Source organism: Muscardinus avellanarius, assembly GCF_963383645.1.
Source record: "Muscardinus avellanarius genome assembly, chromosome: 11".
Classification (NCBI taxonomy): Eukaryota; Metazoa; Chordata; class Mammalia; order Rodentia; family Gliridae; genus Muscardinus; species Muscardinus avellanarius.
The window spans coordinates 422,848-445,204 of record NC_137797.1 but is presented as its reverse complement, the minus strand read 5'-3'; the positions used below and the strand labels follow the sequence as shown (position 1 = coordinate 445,204).

The window sequence follows — 22,357 nt, the reverse complement described above, 5'->3', positions numbered from 1 at the left end:
GATATTTTGAAAATTAACCATTCTGTGCTAATTAACCATTTTAGATGCTATGGTTGAATTTCTTCAGCAGTATAAATAACTAAAACAGAAACAAGAAATAGAAGATAGAAATTACCCTAATGTACTAAAGAAATAAAGTTCATCATTGAAACATCACTACAGAACATTTAGGACCCATGGGGGTCAGTGTGAGCCCTGTCGAGCACTGGAGGGAACCCTTGCAGTCCTGCGTAGAGGTGCTGGTGTGGAGGACAGGGCCCAGCATCATTTTTTTGTCTTGTACTCCTAGGGACTGAACCCAGGGCCCCATACATGCTGGTAAGCACTCTACCACCAAGCTATACCCCCAACCCTTTAAAATTTTTATTTTGAGACAAGTCTGGCTACATTGCTCACGCTGGCCTTGAATCTGCCATCCTCCTGCATCAGCCTCCTGAGTAGCTAGGGGTTCTAGGCATGTGCCACTACCCAGCTTACCAAACCTTTTTGTTTTTGTAGTACCAGGGGTAGAACCCAGGGGCATTCTGCCTCTGAGCTACACCCCCAGCCCTATTTGAAACAGGGTCTCACTAAGGGTTGCGAAGGGACTCACTAAGTAGCCAAGGCTGGCCCGGAGCTGCCGTCCTCCGGGCTACACCTCCGGACCCTGGTCCAGAGCAGGCCGCAGCAGTGGGGCAGGGCTGCACACCAACCTGCTGCAGCCACTTGGCCCCCTTGGAGCTGGCGGGGACGTGCCTTTTCTCATTCTTTCCACTGTGTGGGGGGTGCTGGGTTTATGTTTTTCTTTTTATAGTTTTGGTCCTGGGGTTTGAGCCCAGGGGCATTCTGCCTCTGAGCTACTTGGTCCTGGGGTTTGAGCCCAGGGACATTCTGCCTCTGAGCTACACCCAGCCTCATTTTATTTTATTCTGAAACAGGGTCTCACTAGGTTGATAAGAGGCTGACCTTGAGCCTGTGGTTCCGCGGTCTCAGCCTTCCAAGGACTTGGATCACAAGCATGTGCCACCACACCCAGTTTTGCTCCTCTTGACCTGCGTCTTTATAGTTAAAGTGAAGTTTTTCTTTTTTTGGTACTAGGGGTTGGACCCAAGGGTATTTTACCTCCAAGCTATACCCCTTGCCCGTAGGTTGTGTTTTGAAATAGAGTCTCGCAGAGTAGCTGAAATGCTGGCTAAGTTGCTGAGGCTGGCCACGGGTACTTGAGGTTCTTACACTCAGCATATAGGTAGCTCTTGTCGGGGTGGGGGGGGTACTAGGGATCAGACTCCGAGGCATTCTGCCTTCAAGGTCCACGCCAGCCCCCTTTTTGATACTGGAGATGGAACCCAGGGACATTCTATCTCCAAGCTATATCCCCAGCCCTATTTTATTCTTTTATTTTGAAACAGGGTCTCACTGAGTTGTGGAGGACCTTACCAAGTTGCTGCAGCTAGCTGTGAACCTGAGATCCTCCTGTCTCAGCCTCCCAAGTGCTGGGATTACAAGCATGCACCACCACGCCTGGCTAGTCTTTCATTTTTTTAAAGTAAAAATGTCAGTTAGGCTGGGTATGGTGGTGCACGCCTGTAATCCCAGGACTTGGGAGCCTGAGACAAAAGAATTATAGGTTCAAAGCCAGTCTCAGCAACTCAGTCAGGCTGTCAGCAACTTGGTGAGACCCTGTTTCAGAATAAAAAAATAAGCCGGGCGTGGTGGCACATGCTTGTAATCCCAGCACTTGGGGGGATGAGGCAGGAGGATGGCACAGGTTTGAAGCCAGCCTCAACTCCTTAGTGAGGCTCTCAGCAACTCAGTGAGACCCTCTTTCCAAATAAAAATATAAAATAGGTCTGGGAGTGTAGTCCAGAGGTAGCCCCTGGGTTCCATCCTCAGTAGTGCGTGAGCGCGTGTGCACGCGCACGCACACACACACACACACACACACACACAAGTTAGGTAAACAAATCCTGCCTACTATTAACATAAATTTGTAAATAGCTTTATGTAACATTGAAGATTCCTAATTGTAAAATAAACATTTGACTGTTAAAGATGCTGGTTTCTTGTTTTCTCTTTGTATCAACAGTGGAAACTTTGTTGCTGACCTTCCCTGACCTGCAGACTGACAGTGAGACCACAGGGGTGGACGCTGGGGTCTAGTCCAGGCCTGGAGGAGGGTTGAGAAGGCAGAGGAAGGGCGGGGGCAGTGGTGAGCCGCAGTTGCCGGGGCAAGACCTCCTGCCCAGTTGGTGTGGGTGTGAGAGAGGCTGCGGTTTCATGGCAACCCTGGGTGCCGTCTGCCTAGGTGAGGATAGTGTGAAGGGCGGCGGCAGAGCAGGCAGGTGAGCAAAATTAGCTGCCCGCCTTCCGCTTGAATCACTGAGGCTGAGCTCTGAGAATCCAGGGCACCATGCTCCTTCTCCACTTGAGGGGGCTGGGCATTATGCAGTTAGGTTTGTGTGGAGTTACTGACTTAGGGCGGAGGGCCTCCCTATCGCTGACACGTGGAGGCGTGGGGATGGGTCACCCTCACGGAGCCCAGAGCAGGTGAGAGCATCCAGGCGTGCTGTCCACTGTGGGTGTGAGCGGGGAAGGCGAGTCAGTCAGGGACAGTGCAGAGGGGCCTGGGGTAGGGTGTGTGTAGTGACTTTGTGAGTCCAATCTGCAGAGGTCCGAAAAGAGCAGTTCCTGGCAAGCACCTCCCCATCCTGTGCCCCAGGACCCATATGTTTGTGTTGGGGGTGGACTTCTTGAACTTTGGTGTAGTCAGCTGTGTCCGTCAGCTTTCTGTCACTGTGACGCCTGACAGAGATCAACTTAGAGGCGTTTTCTTTGGCTCATGGGTCCAGTGTTTCAGTTCATGGCTGGCCAGCTGCAGGCCGTGACAAGGCAGAGCATCTTGGTGAGATGTGTGCTCACCTCGTGGCAGCAGAGGCTGGGGACAAAACGCGCCCTCCAAGGCCCGCGCCTCCCTCCACCTTCCAGCAGCGCCACAGATTGGCAGCAGAGCCTCAGCATGGGCCCTTTGGGTGACGGTTCAGATCTCGAGTCGCAGGGTGGGGAGGAGTGAGTGACCTCTTGTCCTTGCTTTCAGCTCTGTGGCTACCACAATGTTCTGGAAATTTGACTTGAACACCACGTCCCACGTCGACAAGCTGCTGGACAAGGAGCACGTGACGCTGCGAGAGCTGCTGGATGAAGATGACGTCCTGCAGGAGTGTAAGGCCCAGAACCGGAAGCTGCTGGACTTCCTGTGCAGGCAGCAGTGTATGGAGGAGCTGGTGAGCCTCATCACGCAGGACCCACCCCTGGACATGGAAGAGAAGGTCCGCTTCAAGTATGTACTGAGGCTGTGACAGGGCAGCGCTGGGCAGTGTCTGAGGAAGCCAGAGCCAGGGCTTTCTGTTGGAGATACGAACCCTAGACACTCACCCCACCGGAGAAGTGGGTTGTGAGGCTTAAGGGTTCAGATCTAGGCAGGGCATGTGGCACACACCTGTAATCCCAGTACTTGGGAGGCTGAGACAGGAGGATTGCAGGTTCGAGGCCAGTCTTAGCACTTACCCTGTTTCTAAAGTATATAATTAAATTCTTTGGAGGTGTTTCCCCAGGAAAACACACACATTACACACACACACACACACACACACACACACACACACACACACACTTCAGAATTTCTTGGTGTTTCTTCATTCTGAGTTTGTATATATAAATAAGTGTATATTAACTTGGTGTATACCAGAGCATTTTGAGCAACAAAGACTGATTCTGTGACAGAGGCAGATGGGATTGCAGTGTGAGGCCATGCCATCAGTGGAGTTGGCCCAAGGCCTGGCAGAAGGGCCAGGCTGGAGAGATGTGCAGGCCCTGACTCCAGAGGCCTAGAAAGTGCTTCACTTTGAGTCTTCGGCTTGAAGGAAGCATGTCATTATCATTTGTGGGTCTGGCCGTTCAAAAAGTTTTCCCTAGCCGGGCGTGGCGGCGCTCGCTTGTAATCCCCGCGCTTGGAAGGCGGAGACAGGAGGATCGCGCAGGTTCAAGAGACCCTGTTTCCAAATTAAAAAAAAAAAAAAAAAATAGGCTGGGCGTGGTGGCGCACGCTTGTCATCCCAGCATTCGGGAGACTGAGACCAGAGGATCATGGTTCGCGGACAGCCTCAACTACTTAGTGAGGCCCTCTGCAACTCAGTAAGACCTTGTTTCAAAATAAAGAATAAAATATAGGGCTGGGGGTATAGCTCAGAGGTAGAATGCCCCTGGGTTCTATCCCCAGCCCTGCAAAAAAAATATGTGTGTGTGTGTGTGTGTGTGTGTGTGTGTGTGTGTGTATGTATATGTATGTGTGTGTGTGTATGTATGTATATATATATCTGGGAGTATAGCCCGGAGGTAGAGGGTTCCATCCCCAGTATCACCACCAAAAAGTTTTTCCTAATGTGATCCATTCAGCACTTGGCCAGAATGTTAGGGAATGTCGGGTAAGGGCAGTGTAGCAAGAGGTCTGGTGTGAGAGAGTGTGTGAGTGTGTGTGGTTTTACTGGAGATTGAACCCAGGGGCATTCTCTCTCCTTGCCATATCCCTGGCCCTGTTTTCATTTTGAAACAGGGTCTAAGTAGCCGCGGCTGTCCTTGAACTCACAGTGCTCCTGTCTCAATCTTCCAAGTACTGGGATTACAGGCATGCGCTATCTACCAGCTGAGGGTGATGGTTGAGTGAGGACAGCAAGTGTACCGGGGGATGCCTCAGGCAGCAGAGCGGGAAGGGCAGACTCAGCCCCTCGCCTCTCAGTATGCGGCTGTGGAGAGGCCACGTGGCCTGCTGTGCCCCGAGGAGAGCTGGGTCGAGTGACAGCAGGCATGCGGTCCAGCTGCTTCTCAGGAAGTGGAGAACCTGTGTGTGGGGAAGTCTTGCAAACAGGCTTTGCAAATTGAGACTGGTCTTGTGTGGTCTTTGAGCTAAGAAAAGTTTAACATTTTATTTTATTTTCAATACTGGGGAAGGAACCCAGGGGCATTGTACCTCCCAGCTACACCCCCCAGCCTTTTTTTTTTTTTTTAAACAGGATCTCATTGAGTTGCGAAGGGCCTTGCTAAGTAGCTGAGGCTGTCCATGAACCACAATCCTCTGGTCTCAGCCTCCCAAATGCTGGGATTACAAGCATGCACCACCACGCCCAGCAAGTTTTACTTGTTTTGTGTGTGTGTATGTGGTACTGGGGATGGAACTGAGGGGCATTCTACCTCCAAGCTACACCTCCAGTCCTATTTTTTATTCTTTTTTTTTTTTTGGTGGTACTGGGGGTGGAACCCAGAGGCTTTCTACCTCCAGGCTATGCTCCCAGAGCTATTTTATATTTTATTTGGAAACAGGGTCTCACTAAGTTGTGGAGAGCCTCACTAAGTAGCTGAGGCTGGCTTGAAACCTGTGGAATCCTCCTGTCTCAGCCTCCCAAGCACAGGGATTACAAGTTTACAAGTGTGTGCCACCACGCCCGGCTCTTTTTTTTTTTTTTTTTTTTTGCGGGTCTGGGGATGGAACCCAGGGGCATTTGACCTCCGAGCTACACCCCCTGCCCGATTTTTTATTATTTATTTATTTATTTATTTATTTATTTATTTATTGGTGGTACTGGGGTTCCTGGAAGCCCTTCTACCTCTGGGCTACACTCCCAGACCTATTTTTATATTTTTTTTATTTAGAAACAGGGTCTCCTAAGCCAGCGCGCGCGGCTGGCTTCGAACCTGCGCGATCCTCCTGTCTCCGCCTCCCAAGCGCGGGGATTACAAGCGTGCGCCACCACGCCCGGCTTATTATTTATTTTGAGACCGGGTCTCACTGAGTTGCAGAGGGCCTCACTAAGTAGCTGAGGCTGTCCGCGAACCGCGATCCTCCAGGTCTCAGCCTCCCGAATGCTGGGATTACAAGCGTGTGCCACCACGCCCGGCCCAGCTCTTATTCTTTATTTTGAAACAGGGTCTCACTGAGTTGCAGAGGGCCTCACTAACTAGCTGAGGCTGTCCTTGAACTGCGATCCTCCTGTCTCAGCCTCCCGAATGCTGGGATTACAAGCATGTGCTACCACACCGGGCTCCTACTTTTTATTCTTTATTTTAAAAAGGGTCTCACTGATTCCCAATGGGCCTCACTAAGTAGCTGAGGCTGTCAGGGACGGAGCTCCTCTGGTCTCTGCCTCCTGAATGTTGGGATTACAAGTGTGCACCTCCATGCCCAGCTTCGTATTCTTTATTTCGAAACCGAGTTTCACTAAGTTTCAGAGGGCCTTACAAGTTGCTGAAGTTGGTTGTAAACTTGTGATCCTCTTGTCTCACCCTCCAAAGTGCTGGGATTACAAGCATGCGCCACCACACTTAGCTCCAGTTTCGTTTTTGCCACGTTCCTTCTCTGGACAGCATCTTACTACCCTTCAGCTGTGCCTGGTGTCCCTGGTCAAGGCTGAGGTGCCAGCTTTTCCTGGGGATGAACCTCCCAAGGCCAGGAGGGACCACGTGCCCTGTTCTGTGATAGCCCCCCATCACCAGATGCCATTGGTCAGGCCTCCCTGGGGTGTTTGGTTTGAACCTCGGCTTCTAGTTGGCACTGACCTCTGTGGAGACCTGAGATCCCGCTTTCCCTGGCTACCCTCAGCCTTATAGACCGCTCCAGCATCATTTCCACTTCTCTTTTCTTGTTTTTGTAGCTTTACACTATTTGAGTAGTGGTTTGAGAGGGAATATCAGCCTGTGTGCTCTCTCTGCTGTTTGACTGGCATTCTTGTTCCTTGTATACATTTTACAAACCACTAAAGCAGTATCTGTTTATTAATGAGTAATTAAAAACGCAGATGAAGCTAGGCGTGGTGGTGCACACTTGTAATCCCAGCATTTGGGAAGCTGAGACCAGAGGATCGTGGTTCGCAGACAGCCTCAGCTACTTGGTGAGGCCCTTTGCAACTCAGTGAGACCCTATTTCAAAAATATAAAAGACTAGCTGGGCGTGTTGGCACACGCTTGTAATCCCAGTGCTTGGGAGACTGAGAAAGGTGGATCGCACAGGTTCAAAGCCAGCCTCAACTATTTTTTTTTTTTAATTGGTGCACTGTATTCATACATCATAGTAGGATACATACTTTTGTAGACATACATGCACACTTTTCCCAGTCAGCCCCCACCCAATCCCCACCCCATTCTCTCCCTATCCCTCCCTCCCATGCTTGGCTTAGTAGTTGACATCTAGTATTATGGCAATTTATCTAAAATTAAAAATGATAATCTCACATAACAGTTTCATTTGTCTGATACCAAGCTTTTGATGACTTAAAGATAACATTTCAATATTTCTTTTTGCTTTCTATCTTACCAGAGAATATTTTTTTCTATTTTTTAGGTGAAACTATCATATATTTATATATTTATTTTTCAGAAAAAAATCTATCCTAATATGGAATATGGAGTCTAGGTACCCAAAACGATCTTGAAAAAGAACAAAGCTAGAAGATATATATTTTCTGTTTTCAAACCATATAAAGCTACAATAATTGAAACAGTGTAGTACTATTCTAAAGGCAGATATATAAACCATTGGAGTTAAATAAAAGCCTAGAGCTAAATTCTTCCCTATATTGTCAAGTTATTTTTGACAAGGTTTCCACGAACATTTGGTGGTGGAAATGATAATCTTTTAACTAAATATTGTTAAAAAATAATAATTACATGGAAAAGAATAAAATTGGACCCTTACCTAATCCCATATACAAATATTAACTCAAAATAGATAATAGACCTAAATATAAATCTTAAGACTATAAACTTTTAGGAGAAAATCTGGGTCATAAAACCTCACAACATTGAAATTGGCAGTGATTTCTTGGTTATGATTTCAGTGGCACAGGCAACAGAGGAGTATACAGACTCCCTAAAAAATAAAAAAATAAAAATTGTATATCCAAAGACAATGTAAACAGAGTTAACAGTTACTAATAGAATGGGATAAAATATTTCCAATTGCTATATCTGAAGGTATATTAATATTCCAACTAGAAATCCTAAAAATTAACAACAATAAAGGCAAACAATACCATTTAGAGATAGGTAAAAGACTAACATAAATAATGAATCTCCACAGATAACCAATCTTAATTGTCTGTTGGATGGAAACTCCTGTTTCTCTGGTTCTGGTGTATGTCTCTTTGAATATTTTCTCTAGTGCTGGTTTTGAAGACATAAATTCCTTCAGTTTCTGTTTGTCATGGAAGCTTCTTATTTCTCCATCTAATTTGATAGAAAGTTTTGCTGGGTAGGAAATTTTTGGCTGGAAGTTGTTTTCTTTCAGAGTTTGGAATATGTTACTCCAAGCCCTTCTGGCTCTCATGACTTGGTTTGGGAAGTCTGGAGTGATTCTAATTGGTTTGCCTCTGAATGTCACTTGGCCCTTTGTTTTTGTTGCCTTTAAGATTCTCTGCTTGGCTTCCACATTGGTCATTTTGACAATTATGTGGCGTGGGGATCCTCTTCTCCGATCCTGTCTAAAGGGAGTTCTATAAGTTTCCTGGACCTTTGTATCGACCTCTTGCTCTATGTTTGGAAAATTTTCTGCTATTACTTCTTTGAAGAGATTGTTGATCCCTTTAGTTTTACTTTCTTTTCCCTCCTCTATTCCAATTATTCTTAGGTTAGCTCTCTTAAAATGGGCCCATATTTCTTCAATATCAGATTCCTGCTGTCGGATATTTTTTTCTAGATTAGAAACTATGAGTTCATTTTTGGATTGCTCATCTTCTAAGAGCGAGATTCTGTTCTCCATGTGGTCTAATTGGTTGTTTGTGCTTTGAATTGAGGCCTTTACTTCATTAATTGCATCCTTTATCTCTTTTTGGCTCTCTCTGAGTTCTTTTCGAAGCACCTCTATTATTTCTACAGTTATTTTCCTGATTTGATCTTCTAGAAATCTCTGATTTTCTGTTTTATCGGGTTCTGATGTTGTGGGGTTGTGGGCATTAATTGCTCCAGTATTATTCCTCTTTCCCATGATTTCCGATGTTTGTGCCTTCTCTGGGTTCTTCCCTTGGGTCACTATGACTTCACTTAAGGTGTTCTGGATCTCGAGTCAGTAGTATCTCAGACCCCACTACTCCTTTACTGGGTTTTATCACAGAGTCTCCGACCCAGAGAGTCGATAGAGGCTGCTTTAGACTGTGGGGGGTGCCAGGTTGCACGTTCTCCTATGGTGTGATATCACTGCCACCGCCCCTCCCTCACTGGGTCAAGTCCCAGGGAGTACAGTACTGGGATTTCTCCGCTGTGGCCCGCAATTTGACTCACTGTTCTTGAGTACGCAGATGTAGCTGTACTGGCCTCGCTGAATTCGCTGCTGCTGCCGCCGGTGGCAATATGGCGCCGCTGCTACACCCTCGGCTATGGGGCTGGCGTTTTTCTTCTTGATTTTGATTTCTACTTTGAATCCCTGCAGCGTGTGCTGAGCTCGGCCACTGGGAGCTTTAGATGCTCTCTGCGCGGAGAAATCCCGCCTAGCTGTTCCGCAGTGGCTCACCTCGGCTTGCTGTAGCCGTCCCGTGAATTCGCCGGTGCCTCCGGCAGTATGGCGCTGCTGCCGCGTCTATCGCGGCCTCGGGCGCGAGGCCGGTGTATCTCCTCTGTGGCTCTGTTCTCAGTCCGCTTTCTCTCTGGAGCCTGGTGATTTTTTTGTTTCACTGGTGATGGTGTTTTCTGGCTATGAAAGGTGCTGATTTTGTGGTAATGGAGATTTGTTGTTAGCGGGGCTCTTAAGCCCCGCTTTTCTCGGTCGCCATCTTCCCGGAAGTCCCCAGCCTCAACTATTTAGTGAGGCTCTCAGCAACTTAGTGAGACCTTGTTTCCAAATAAAGTATAAAATAGGTCTGGGAGTATAGCCTGGAGGTAGAAAAGCCCCTGGGTTCCACCCCCAGTGCCATAAATAAACAAACAAACAAATACATACATACATACATACATACATACATACATAAGACTAAAAAAATAGGACTGGGGGAATAGGTGGGCTGCTGGTCACATGTGTCCTTCCTGGGCCACTGGTCATGTGTGTCCTTCATGGGCTATTGGTCAGGTGTGTCCTTCCTGGGATGCTAGTCACGTGTGTCCTTCCTGGGATGCTGGTCACGTATGTCCTTCCTGGGCCGCTGGTCATGTGTGTCCTTCCTGAGCTGCTGGTCACGTGTGTCTTTCCTGGGCTATTGGTCAGGTGTGTCCTTCCTGGGATGCTGGTCACATATGTGTGTCCTTCCTGGGCTGCTGGTCACATGTGTGTGTCCTTCCTGGGCTGCTGGTCACATGTGTGTGTCCTTCCTGGGCTGCTGGTCACATGTGTGTGTCTTTCCTGGGCTGCTGGTCACATGTGTCCTTCCTGGGCCGCTGGTCATATGTGTCCTTCCTGGGCTGCTGGTCACGTGTGTCCTTCCTGGGCCGCTGGTCACGTGTGTCCTTCCTGGGATGCTGGTCACATGTGTCCTTCCTGGGCCGCTGGTCACATGTGTGTGTCCTTCCTGGGATGCTGGTCACATGTGTGTGTCTTTCCTGGGATGCTGGTCATGTGTGTCCTTCCTGGGCCGCTGGTCACGTGTGTCCTTCCTGGGATGCTGGTAACGTGTGTCCTTCCTGGGATGCTGGTAACGTGTGTCCTTCCTGGGATGCTGGTCACATGTGTGTGTCCTTCCTGGGATGCTGGTAATGTGTGTCCTTCCTGGGTTGCTGGTCACATGTGTGTGTCCTTCCTGGGCTGCTGGTCACATGTGTGTGTCCTTCCTGGGCTGCTGGTCACATGTGTGTGTCCTTCCTGGGATGCTGGTAATGTGTGTCCTTCCTGGGTTGCTGGTCACATGTGTGTGTCCTTCCTGGGCTGCTGGTCACATGTGTGTGTCCTTCCTGGGCTGCTGGTCACATGTGTGTGTCCTTTCTGGGCTGCTGGTCACGCGTGTCCTTTCTGGGCTGCTGGTCAGGTGTGCCATGTTGAGGTGACGGCTGTTTTCCACCTGTGTCTGCCATGTCTAGTGAGGGAACACAGTGATATCATAGGATCACACAGGATGGGCTAAGGATTGTTTTATATGTAGTCATTTTTATGTTTGTTTGGTGTTAGGAATTTGATTTTGTGTGTATGTGTGTGATACTAGTGATTGAACCCAGGGACATTCTACTTCCAAGTTACACCCCAGCCCTATTTTTTATTCTTTGTTTATTTTATTTTTTGTTTTTTTATTTTTATTTTTTGGTGGTACTGGGGTTCCTGGAAGCCCTTCTTCCTCCGGGCTACACTCCCAGATCTATTTTATACTTTTTTTAATATTTGGAAACAGGGTCTCTTAAGCCAGCGCGGCTGGCTTCGAACCTGCGTGATCCTCCTGTCTCCGCTTCCCAAGCATGGGGATTACAGGTGTGCACCACCACGCCCGGCTTTATTCTTTATTTTTAAACAAGGTCTCACTAAGTTGTGGAGGGCCTCACTCAGTAGCTGAGGCTGGCCACAAACCCATCATCCTCCTGTCAGCCTCCCAAGTACTGGGATCACAAGCATGCACCACTATACCTGGCTCTGGTGCTGGGTATTGAACTCAAGGGCATTCTATCTTTGAGCTACCCCCCAGACCTATTTTCTTGTATTTTTTTTTTATTTTGAAACAGGTCTTACAAAATTTCTAAAGCTGGCCTCAAACCTGTGATCTTCAGCACAGTTTCAGTCTCTCAAGTACTAAGATTATAGGCATGCACCACCACACCCTGTATATGTGGTCATTTTTATAAAATGAAAAATATGTTATTCACAAATATTGTTTTTTGTTTCAAAAGAGATTTCAAAGAGATTAGATTACTTTTATTGTATTTATAAAACCAAAACAAAATTGAGGTAATTCAGGTCCACCCCTCCAAAAAAAGTATATACATCTAATATAAAATTTAGATGGAAGACTTATATTCAGATTATATTATCATTATTATTTTTATTATTATTTTTGTTGTACTGAGGGTGGAACTCACGGGCTGTTCTATCTCCGGGCTATACTCCCAGACCTATTTTTTATCCTTTATTTGGAATTAGGGTCTCACTAAGTTGCTGAGAGCCTCACTAAGTAGCTGAGGCTGGCTTCGAACCTGTGCGATCCTTCTGTCTCAGCCTCCCAAGCACTGGGAATACAAGCGTGTGCCACTACGCTCGGCTTCAGATTATATTTACTCAAATATTTTGAATTAACCGGAATTACAGAATGGGTTGCTTAAGCCGGGCATGGTGGCACACCCTTGTAATCCCAGCATTTGGGAGGCTGAGACAGAAGGATCCTGATTTGAGGACAGCCTCAGATACTTAGTGAGGTCCTTTGTAACTCAGTGAGACCCCGTTTCAAAATAAAGGATAAAAAATAGGGTTGAGGGTGTATATTAGAGGTAGAATGCCCCTGGGTTCCATCCCTAGTATGGCAAAAAAAAAAAAAAAAAAAAAAAAAAAGGATGTATTGCTTGTTCTTTACATTTAACAGAGAAAAATAATGAAGGCTGAATTACAACTAGTTTATTGGTAAATACATGGTTTCAATTGTAGTAATAAAATTTACTTGAACAAGAGAAAGTAATCAAAAGAATAAATGCTTGCTAATTAGTCATCAGAAAATCTGGCAGCCCGGCGTGGTGGCGCACGCTTATAATCCCAGCATTTGAGAGGCTGAGACAGGAGGATCAGTTCACGGACAGCCCCAGCTACTTAGGCTCTTTGTAACTTGGTGAGACCCTGTTTCAAAATATTTAAGAATAAAAAATAGGGTTAGGGGTGTATCTCAGGGTAGAATGTCTCTGGGTTCCATCCCTAGTACAAGAAAGAAAGAAAGAAAGAAGGAAAGAAAGAGAGAGAGAGAGAGAGGGAGGGAGGGAGGGAGGGAGGGAGGGAGAGAGAGAGAGAGAGAGAGAGAGAGAGAGAGAGAGAAAGAAAGAAAGAAAGAAAGAAAGAAAGAAAGAAAGAAAGAAGGAAGAGCCAGGCATGGTGGTGCATACTTGTAATTCCAGCATTTGGAAGGCTGAGACAGGAGGATCGTGATTTGTGGACAGACTCAGCTACTTAGTGAGGCTCTTTGCAACTGAGACCCTGTTTCAAAATAAAGAATAAAAATAAATAGGGCAGGGTGTGTAGCTCAGAGGTCGAATGCCCCTGGCTTCCATCCCCAGACCTGGCAAAAAAAACCCCAAAAAACAAAAATATCTGTGGCCATTTGGGCTGTCATGTAGAAATCCAAAATCACTCAAAGGCCAAATCTTAAAGATTGTCCTCAGCCGGGCGTGGTGGCGCACGCTTGTAATCCCAGCGCTTGGGAGGCTGAGTGAGATAGGAGGATCGTGCAGGTTCGAAGCCAGCCTCAGCTACTGAGTGAGGCTCTCAGCAACTTAGTGAGACCCTGTTTCCTAATAAAATATAAAATGGGTCTGGGAGTATAGCCCGAAAGTAGAAGGCCTCTGGGTTCCACCCCCAGTACCACCAAAAAATAAAAAAATAAATAAAAAATATAATCCCCACGCTTGGCTGGACTTGGTGGTGCACGCTTGTAATCCCCGCACTTGTGAGGTGGAGACAGGAGGATCACGCAGGTTCAAAGCCAGCCGCGCTGGCTTAAGAGACCCTGTTTCCAAATAAAAGAGTATAAAAATAGGTCTGGGAGTGTAGCCTGGAAGTAGAAGGGTTTTCAGGAACCCCAGTACCACACACACACACACACAAATTCGCACGCTTGGGAGGCTGAGACAGGAGGATCGCACAGCTACTTAGTGAGGCTCTCAGCAACTGAATGAGACCCTATTTCCAAATAAAGTATAAGAATTAGTTCTAGGAGTATAGCCCAGAGGTAGAAAGCCCTTGGGTTCCACCCCCAGTACCACAAAAAAAAAAAAAAAAAAAAGATTTTCCTCTTATTAGTTCATATGGAATAGGCCCATAGCATCGGGAATGTGTAGAATTCTGCAGATTATCACTTTCTAACCAAACCTGGCCCTTTGGCACATAACTGTGGCTTTTAAAGAAATCTGATTGACTAGTGGTGAGGATCTCGTCTCCTTCCAAACCATTTCTCTTTGACACATATTTGATTTGCGGTCACTTGGGCTTTTTGCACTCACTGTCACGTCTTTGGGTACCATAAACATGTTGGCTGAGATTTTCTGCAAAGACAGTATGCGAATTGAGCTGTAGGCTTCTTTGGTGTCCAGAACACCTGCGACCCCAGCGTATCCAGAAGCGCAGTGGGCTGTGAGCCATACTGGGCAGTGCAGCCAACAAGACTAAGTTCTCCCAGAACAGCAGGGAGCACAGTCTCCATCATCCCTGCCACCACTGGCCATGGGCTGCTCTCTAACACATTTGCTTCAGGGTAGCTATGGGGCTTCCATAGAAGTGTCTCCAGCCTGTCTCATAGCATGTGGGTGATCCATGGCTTCAGGGTTCCCCTGGCCATGGAGTCACCCAGGCTCAGGTGGGTCTTTCTCACAGATATTGATATTTCTTTTTTTTCTTCTTCTTTTTTTCGGTACTGGGAATGGAACCCAGGGGCATTCTACGAATCTCCAAGTTATATCCACAGCCTTACTTTTTATTCTTTATTTTGAAACGGTCTCACAGCGTTGCAAAGGGCCTAAGTGCTGAGTCTATCTTTGAATCGCGATCCTCTTGTCTGAGCCTCCCAAATGCTGGGATTACAAGCGTGCGCCACCATGCCTGGCAGTATTTCTTTTTTTGGGTGGGGATGGAACCCAGGGGCATTCTACCTCCAAGCTACACCCCCAGCCCTATTTTTTTATTCTTTATTTGAAACAGTGTCTCACTGAAATTGCAGAGGGCCTCACTAAGTACCTAAGGCTGTACGCGAACAGATCCTTCTGTCTCAGTCTCCCAAATGTTGGGATTACAAGCATGCATCACCACACTCAGCTCCCAGATATTGGTATTTCTTAATAACATATTACTCACACAGTTCCTTACAATCAATCCTGGATCGTGAACTGCAAGTGTGGTATTTCTCCAGACTAGGATAGTTTGGGCCTTTGCTTGTTGATATGTAGGGACGAGGACACAGGGAAGAGAGGGAAGGAAGACTCCGAGGGAGAGGGAGGCCAGGTGTGCTTGGTATGGTTGGCAGGAGGTGAGAGGCCCGGAGGAGGATGTAGAGAGCGGAGTAGAGCAGATGTCAGGGGAGAGTGTAGGGCAGGAGAGTCCGTAAATGTCTGCTTCAGGCTTCCGGCTTCTAGTAGTGAAAGTACCAGCTGGTCACAGATAGTGCTGTGTTTACTGTGTTCTGAAGTGTGGCCGGTGCCTGGTCCTTGTCACATGGCTCTGCTTCCTAAGAAGCAGGTCACTCAAGGTGGGCACCAAGACCACGCTTGTGATTCTCGTACTTGGGAGGCTGAGAGAGGAATACAGGCCAGCCTCAACAATCCAGCAAGACCCTCAGCGACTTTATTTAGACCCTGTTTCAAAATAAAAATAAAAAGGGTTGGGGATGTAGCTCAGAGGTAGAATACTCCTAGGTTCAATCCTCAATATCAAACAAACAAACAAACAAATAAATTAGTGGGCTGGGGGTGTAGCTCAGAGGTAGAATACCCCTGGGTTCAATCCCCAGAATGAAATAAATAGCCAAGCATGATGGAATATGCTTATAATCTTAGTACTTGGGAGGCTGAGACATGAGGATTGCAGGTTTGTAGCCAGCCTCAGCACTTATTGAGGTCATTTGTAGCTTAGTAAGGCTCTATTTAAAAAATAAAATAAGGTCGGGTATGGTGGTGCACACTTGTAATCCCAGTACTTGGGAGGCTGAGACAGGAGGATTGCGTAGGTTCGAAGCCAGCCTCAGCTCTCAGCAACTCAGTGAGACCCTGTTTCCAACTAAAGAATAAAAAATACGGCTGGGGCATAGCTTGGAGGTAGAATGCCTCTGGGTTCCATCCCTAGTACCACAAAAATAAAATAAGAGCCAGGTGTGGTGGCACATGCTTCTAATCCCAGTACTTGGGAGGCTGAGGCAGTAGTACTGCAGGTTTGTGGCCAGCCTTGGCTACTTATGCCCTCTGCAACTTAGACCCTGTTTCAAAATAAAGAATAAAAGTGGGGTATGGTGGTGCACGCTTGTAATCCCCGTGCTTGGGAGGCGGAGACAGGAGGATTGCGTAGGTTCAAAGCCAGCCTTGCTGGCTTAAGAGACCCTGTTTCCAAATAAAAATATGAAATAGGTCTGGGAGTGTAGCCCGGAGAAGGGTTCCATCCCCAGTACCACACAAAAAATGAATAAATAATAAAATATAGGGCTGAAGGTATAACTTGGAGGTAGAATGTCCCAGGTTCAGTCCCCAGTACTGCAATAAATAAATAGATTAATTAAATTAAATAGCCCTGGAGGTTTAGCTTGGAGGTAGAATGCCTTGGGGTTCCACCCCCAGTACCATGGGTGAATGAATGAATGAAAAGGCTGGGGGGTAGCTCAGAGGTAGAATACCTCTTGGTTCAATCCCCAGCACCACCAAAAAAAGGAACAAACAGAAAAAAGGAAGCAGCAGGCTGTGGCGCACAGTTTCCTGAGTCGGGGAAGTCTCACTCACTGGCGGTGCTTGGACTGTGCCCTTCTAGATACCCAAACACGGCCTGTGAGCTTCTGAGCTGTGATGTGCCACAGATGAACGACAGGCTGGGCGGGGACGAGAGTCTGCTGAGCCTCCTGTGTGGCTTTCTGGACCGAGAGCCTCCGCTCAACCCGCTGCTCGCCAGTTTTTTCAGCAAAACCATTGGCAGTCTCATCGCGAGGAAAACCGAACAGGTAACGTGTGAGCACATGTTTTGGTTGCTTGCAGCATCACCAGGTTGTAGAGACAGTGCTTTGATCGCTCACTGGGGATGGGTGGAGCTGTGTCATTGGAGGCCACTTGAGAATGCTTGAGTAAGAAGATAAGACAGCTTCTCCTGCAAACTGGAGGCTGGTGCAGCTGGGCTGCACGCAGGGCTCAGGTGTGTGTCACCACACCTGGCTCCACCTTTTTCTTTTCTTTTTTTTTTTAGGGGGGGTTGCCAGGACTGAACCCAGGGGCATTCTACCTTCGAGCTATACCCACAGCCCTATTATTTATTCTTCATTTGGAAACAGGGTCTCACTAAATTGTGGAGGGCCTCACTAAGTAGCTGAGGCTGGCTGTGGACCTGTGATCCTTCTGTCTCAGCCTCCCAAGTGCTGAGATCACAAGTGTGCAGTGCACTGCCTGGCTTTCTTTTCACTTTTCTCTTTTTTTTTCTAATTTTTTATTTATTTTATTTTATTTTTTTGGTGGTATTGGGAATGGAACCTAGAGGCATTCTATCTCTGAGCTACATCCCCAGCCTTATTTTTTTATTCTTTTTTTTTGGGGGGGGGGTCTGGGGATGGAACCCAGGGGCATTCAACCTCCAAGCTACACCCCCTGCCCTATTTTTTATTCTTTATTTTGAAACCGGGTCTCACTGAGTTGCAGAGGGCCTAAGTAGCTGAGGCTGTCCGGGAACTGCGATCCTTTGATTTCAGCCTCCCTAATGCTGGGATTACAAGCATGTGCCATCACGCCCAGCCCTTCTTTGCTTTTCTTTGCTTTTCTTTGCTTTTCTTTCTTTCTTTCTCCCTTCCTTTCTTCCTTTCTTCCTTTCATTCTTGTCTGGGGATGGAACCCAGGGGTATTAGACCGCCAAGCTACACACCCCCAGCCCTATTTTTTATTTTTTATTTTGAAAAAAGGTCTCACTAAGTTGCGGAGGGCCTCACTAAGTAGCTGAGGCTGTCCACAAACTGCGATCCTCGAGTCTCAGCCTTACAAGCTGCACCACCAGGCCCTGAGGTAAAATGCCCCTTGGGTTCAATTCTCAGTACAACAACACTTGGTGGAAGTACCCCTGGTTTTCAGGGTCGGCCCTGCTTGCTTACTAGGTGTGCTTGGTTCCAGGTGATTCTGTTTTTGAAGAAGAAGGACAAGTTCATCAGCCTGGTGCTGAAGCACATGGGTACCTCGGCCCTCATGGACCTGCTGTTGCGCCTGGTCAGCTGTGTGGAGCCGGCTGGGCTCCGGCAGGAGGTCCTGCATGTGAGTGCCTGGGAGAGTGAATGCCCTCCCACTCCGCCACCACCCTGCTTTCCCCCAGCAGCCCAGCACCAGCAGGGTTCCGGTGTGCGTCTCCACCCTCCTCAGCCTGCTCAGAAGCAAGGAGCACAGAGGCCCCTCTCCCCAGCCCTCCAGCCTCCTGCTCCTGCAGAACAGAGTGGGTTTTCCACCTCTGCCCTTTCCCCAGGGCGCCTTGAGGTGTGCACAGGCGCCTGTGAGGAGAACACGCGGTGCTGCGGTGTCCCACACAGAGGCCCAGGGCTCCGTGCATTGTGTCTGTCCTGATGGCCAGTCAGCAGAAGGAGCTTCCTGTAGTACTTGGAAAGAGAAGCGCCCCTGGCCCAGATTTGAGCTGTGCCCATTGTTGTTTGACAGGCTTTGTTTTTACTGCAGGTTTTTTGTGTGGCATTGGGAATCAAACTCAGGGTCATTCTTCTGCGAGCTATACCCACAGCCCTTTTTTTTTTTTTCTGGAACTGGGGATGGAACCCAGGGGCATTCTACCTTCAAGCTATATCCCAGTCCTATTTTTTTGTTCTTTATTTTGAAACAGGGTCTTACTAAGTTGTGGAGGGCCTCACTAAGTAGCTGAGGTTGGCCGCTAATCTGTGATCCTTCTGTCTCAGTCTCCCAAGTACTGGGATTACAAGTGTGCGCCACCACACCCAGTTCCTATTTTATATCTTATTCTTTTTGTGTGTGTGTGGTACTGGGGATTGAACCCAGGGACATTCTACCTCCCAGCTATACCCCGAACCCTATTTTTAATTGTTTATTTTGAAACACGGTCTCAGTAAGTTGCAAAGGACCTCGCTACGTTGCAGAGGGTCTCACCAGTAGCTGAGGCTGGCCTTGAACCTGCGATTCTCCAGTCTTAGTCTCTCAAGCACTAGGATTACAGGTGTGCGCCACTATGCCTGGCCTTTTTTTAAAATTTTGAAACAGGGTCTCACTAAGTTGTAGAGGGCCTTACTTAGTTGGTGAGGCTGTCTGCTAACCTGTGATCCTCCTGTCTCAGCCTCCCAAGTACTGGGATTATAAGTGTGCACCACCATACCCAGTGTAGTCCGTGTAGTCCTTTTTGTTTTTTGTTTTGAAACAGGGACTCATTAGGTTGCTGAGGCTGGCCTCAAACCTGATTCTCCATTTCAGCTTCCCAAGTACTGAGATTACAGGCATGAGCCACCATGCCCGGCTCCTTCAGCCTTTTTCTTCCTCTGGGAAGGGAGTTCTGTCAAGGTGGTTCTTCTCACTCTAAGGTTGCTAGCTCGTTTCATTATGGCGCTCATGCTTACACAGTGAGCACAGCGTCCAGCTCGGCCCTGTTACCAGCTGCAGTGGGAGCTTGGGTACCATGTGCCATGCAGCTTGTCCTGCATTACACCGCTCGGCTTGCAGAGCGGCCCGTGGGGCAGCACCCGTCTTCGGATGAGGAGTCTGAGGCCCAGGGCACCAAGTGCACGGAGGGCCGGTGTGCCGGTTTGCCTGTGCCCTGACACCATCGCTTGGACCCCCATTGCCCTTAGCCTTGAGGAGTGTCACCTTCAGCCTGCGCATGCCTGCACACACCAGGGCCTTTTGCTTGTCCTGGTTCTGGGAAGGCTCCAGCACTGCAGGGGGCTGGGTCCGCGTGGCATATCAGTATCCAGTTCTTCTTAGATGTCCTGAAGACAGAGTGCATGTGTGCCGTTAAGGCGGGTCAGTAGTCCAGCTCTTTAAACTCTTTGGGCTTCTCCCAGTGTTTCTGGGCCTTGGTGCACAGGTGTGTCCGGTAGCATCTCTGTCCCAGGAAGCGTGGGTTTCTGCTGCACCAAAGGACTTTCCTTCACTTTAGTTAGATGCAGGCAGAGATACTGATGGGCCTTCTTTTTTCCCTTTCAGTGGCTTAATGAAGAGAAAGTCATCCAGAGACTTGTAGAACTGATCCACCCACATCAGGATGAAGATGTGAGTGTGATGCCCAAGAGCCCGCCTTCCCTCGGGGACTGCTCCTGGGCTCTGGGGCACTTGCTGCCGCTGTTTGGAGGGCGAGTCACTCCCTTCCTCTGCTGAGAACCAGTTAGTTGCTTCTCTTCCTTTAATCAAGGACTAATCTCTAGGCGGGCAGGTCTTCCTTCTTCCCTTTCGTTTGTTTACTAAAACTCTATACCAGCCAGGTGGTGTGTAATCCCAACACTTGGGAGTCTGAGATTGGAGAATCCTGGGTTGAAGGACAGCTTCGGCATTGTAGGACTCCCAGCAGCCTCCTGAGAGTTTCAGAACGAAAACGTAGCTGGGCGTGCTGGTGCACACTTATCATCCCAGCAGTTGGAGGGCCGGGGCAGGGGGATCACAGGGTCACAGCCAGATGCAGCACCGTAGTAAGCCATCCACAACTTAGTGAGACCCTGCAGTAAAACAGGGCGAGGGGTGTAACTCAGAGGTAGAATGCTTCTGTGTTCAACCCCCAGCACCAAAAACGGGCTGGCATGGTGACACGTGCCTGTAATCCCAATACTTGGAAGGCTGAGACAGGAGGATCGCAGGTCCAAGGACAGCTTCAGCAACATAGCAAGAGCCTCAGCAACGTAGGGAGACCCTGTTTCAAACAAAAAATAATATCTCTTTTTGGGGTATTGGGGCTGGAACCCAGGGGCATTCTACCTCTGAGCCACACCCCCAGCCATATTTTTTTATTCTTTATTTTGAAACAGGGTCTCACGGAGTTGCAAAGGGCCTCACTAAGTAGTAGCTGAGGCTGTCCTCGAATCGCGATCCTCCTATCTCAGCCTCCCAAATGCTGGGATTACAAGCGTGTGCCACCATGCCTGGTAAAAAATAATATTTTTCAAAAAGGACTGAGTGTATAGCTTAGAGATAGAATGCCCCTGGTCTCATATCTATCTCTGTTTCTTTCTCTCTTTCTCTTTCTGTCTCTGTCTGTCTGTCTGTCTCGCTCTCTCTCTCTCTCTCTCTCTCTCTCTCTCACACACACACACACACACACACACACACGCCTGGCGATTGCCAGCACTTTAAAAAGAATAAAATTACGCCGGGCGTGGTGGTGCACGCTTGTAAACCCCGCGCTTGGGAGGCTGAGACAGGAGGATCGTACAGGTTCGAAGCCAGCCTCAGCTACTTAGTGAGGCTCTCAGCAACTTAGTGAGACACTGTTTCCAAATAAAATATAAAAAAGGTCTAGAGCCGGGCGTGGTGGCGCACGCTTGTAATCCCTGCGCTTGGGAGGCTGAGACAGGAGGATCGTACAGGTTCGAAGCCAGCCTCAGCTACTTAGTGAGGCTCTCAGCAACTTAGTGAGACCCTGTTTCCAAATAAAATATAAAAATTTGGTGTGGGGGTATAGCCCAGAGGTAGGAAGCCTCTGGGTTCCACCCCCAGTACCACCAAAAAAAAAAAAAAAAAGTCTAGGAGTATAGCCCGGAGGTAGAAAGCCTCTGGGTTCCACCCCCAGTACCACCACCAAAAAAAAAAAAAAAAAAAAAAAAAGTATAAAATAAGTCTGGGAGTGTAGCCCAGAGGTAGAAGGGCTTCCAGGAACCCCAGTATCACCTAAATAAATAAATAAATAAATAATAAATAAATAAAATAAAAAGAATAAAGTTGCATATAATTTTAGTGTGGCTAGTGAGGTCTAACCAGCCCAGTTCCGAGTTGATAAAAGTCAAATATAAGCCAGGTATTGTGACTATACCTGCAATCACAGTGCTTAGGAGGCTGAGACAGGAGGATTAACCATGTAGCTAAGTGGTAGAACTCTCTGGGTTGAATTCCCAGTACAACAAAAAAACAACCACAACCAAAACCAGTTCTAAGGCCAGGCATGGTGGCACGCATGCTTGTAATCCCAGTACTTGGGAGGCTGAGACCGGTGGATCACTGTTCGTGGACACCCTCAGCTACTTAGTGAGGCCTTCTGCAATTTAGTGAGACCCTGTTTCAAATTAAAGATGCCACAGTGAGGAGGAACCAGCACAGAAGTCATCCCAAGCTTCTGTCTCAGTCTTGGATGTCGGGTACAGTCCTACATGAAATAGAGGCTGGAGTCCCTGTGACGAATATGTTCACTTCCTATTTCTTTTCTTTTCTTTTCTTTTTTTTTTTTTTTGCGGTACTGGGGATGGAATCTAGAGGCATTCTGCCTCTAAGCTACACTCCCTGCCCTATTTTTATTCTTTATTTTGAAACAGGGTCTCATTAAATTGCAGAGGGCTTCACTAAGTAGCTGAGGCTGTCCGCA

The 22,357-nt window shown here is 47.8% G+C and overlaps 1 protein-coding gene across 1 annotated transcript in view; it reads left to right on the top strand.

Moving 5' to 3' along the window:
• Positions 1-3,089: 3,089 nt before the first annotated feature.
• Positions 3,090-22,357, top strand: part of PPP6R2 (protein phosphatase 6 regulatory subunit 2) — a gene marked incomplete at both ends in the record, with an annotated part of 44,381 nt that continues 25,113 nt past the window's right edge. The window contains 4 exons of the mRNA XM_080706121.1: positions 3,090-3,316; positions 16,628-16,814; positions 17,962-18,099; positions 19,999-20,064. Coding sequence (XP_080562247.1) covers positions 3,090-3,316; positions 16,628-16,814; positions 17,962-18,099; positions 19,999-20,064 — 618 coding nt within the window. The remainder of the gene's footprint in view (positions 3,317-16,627; positions 16,815-17,961; positions 18,100-19,998; positions 20,065-22,357) is intronic.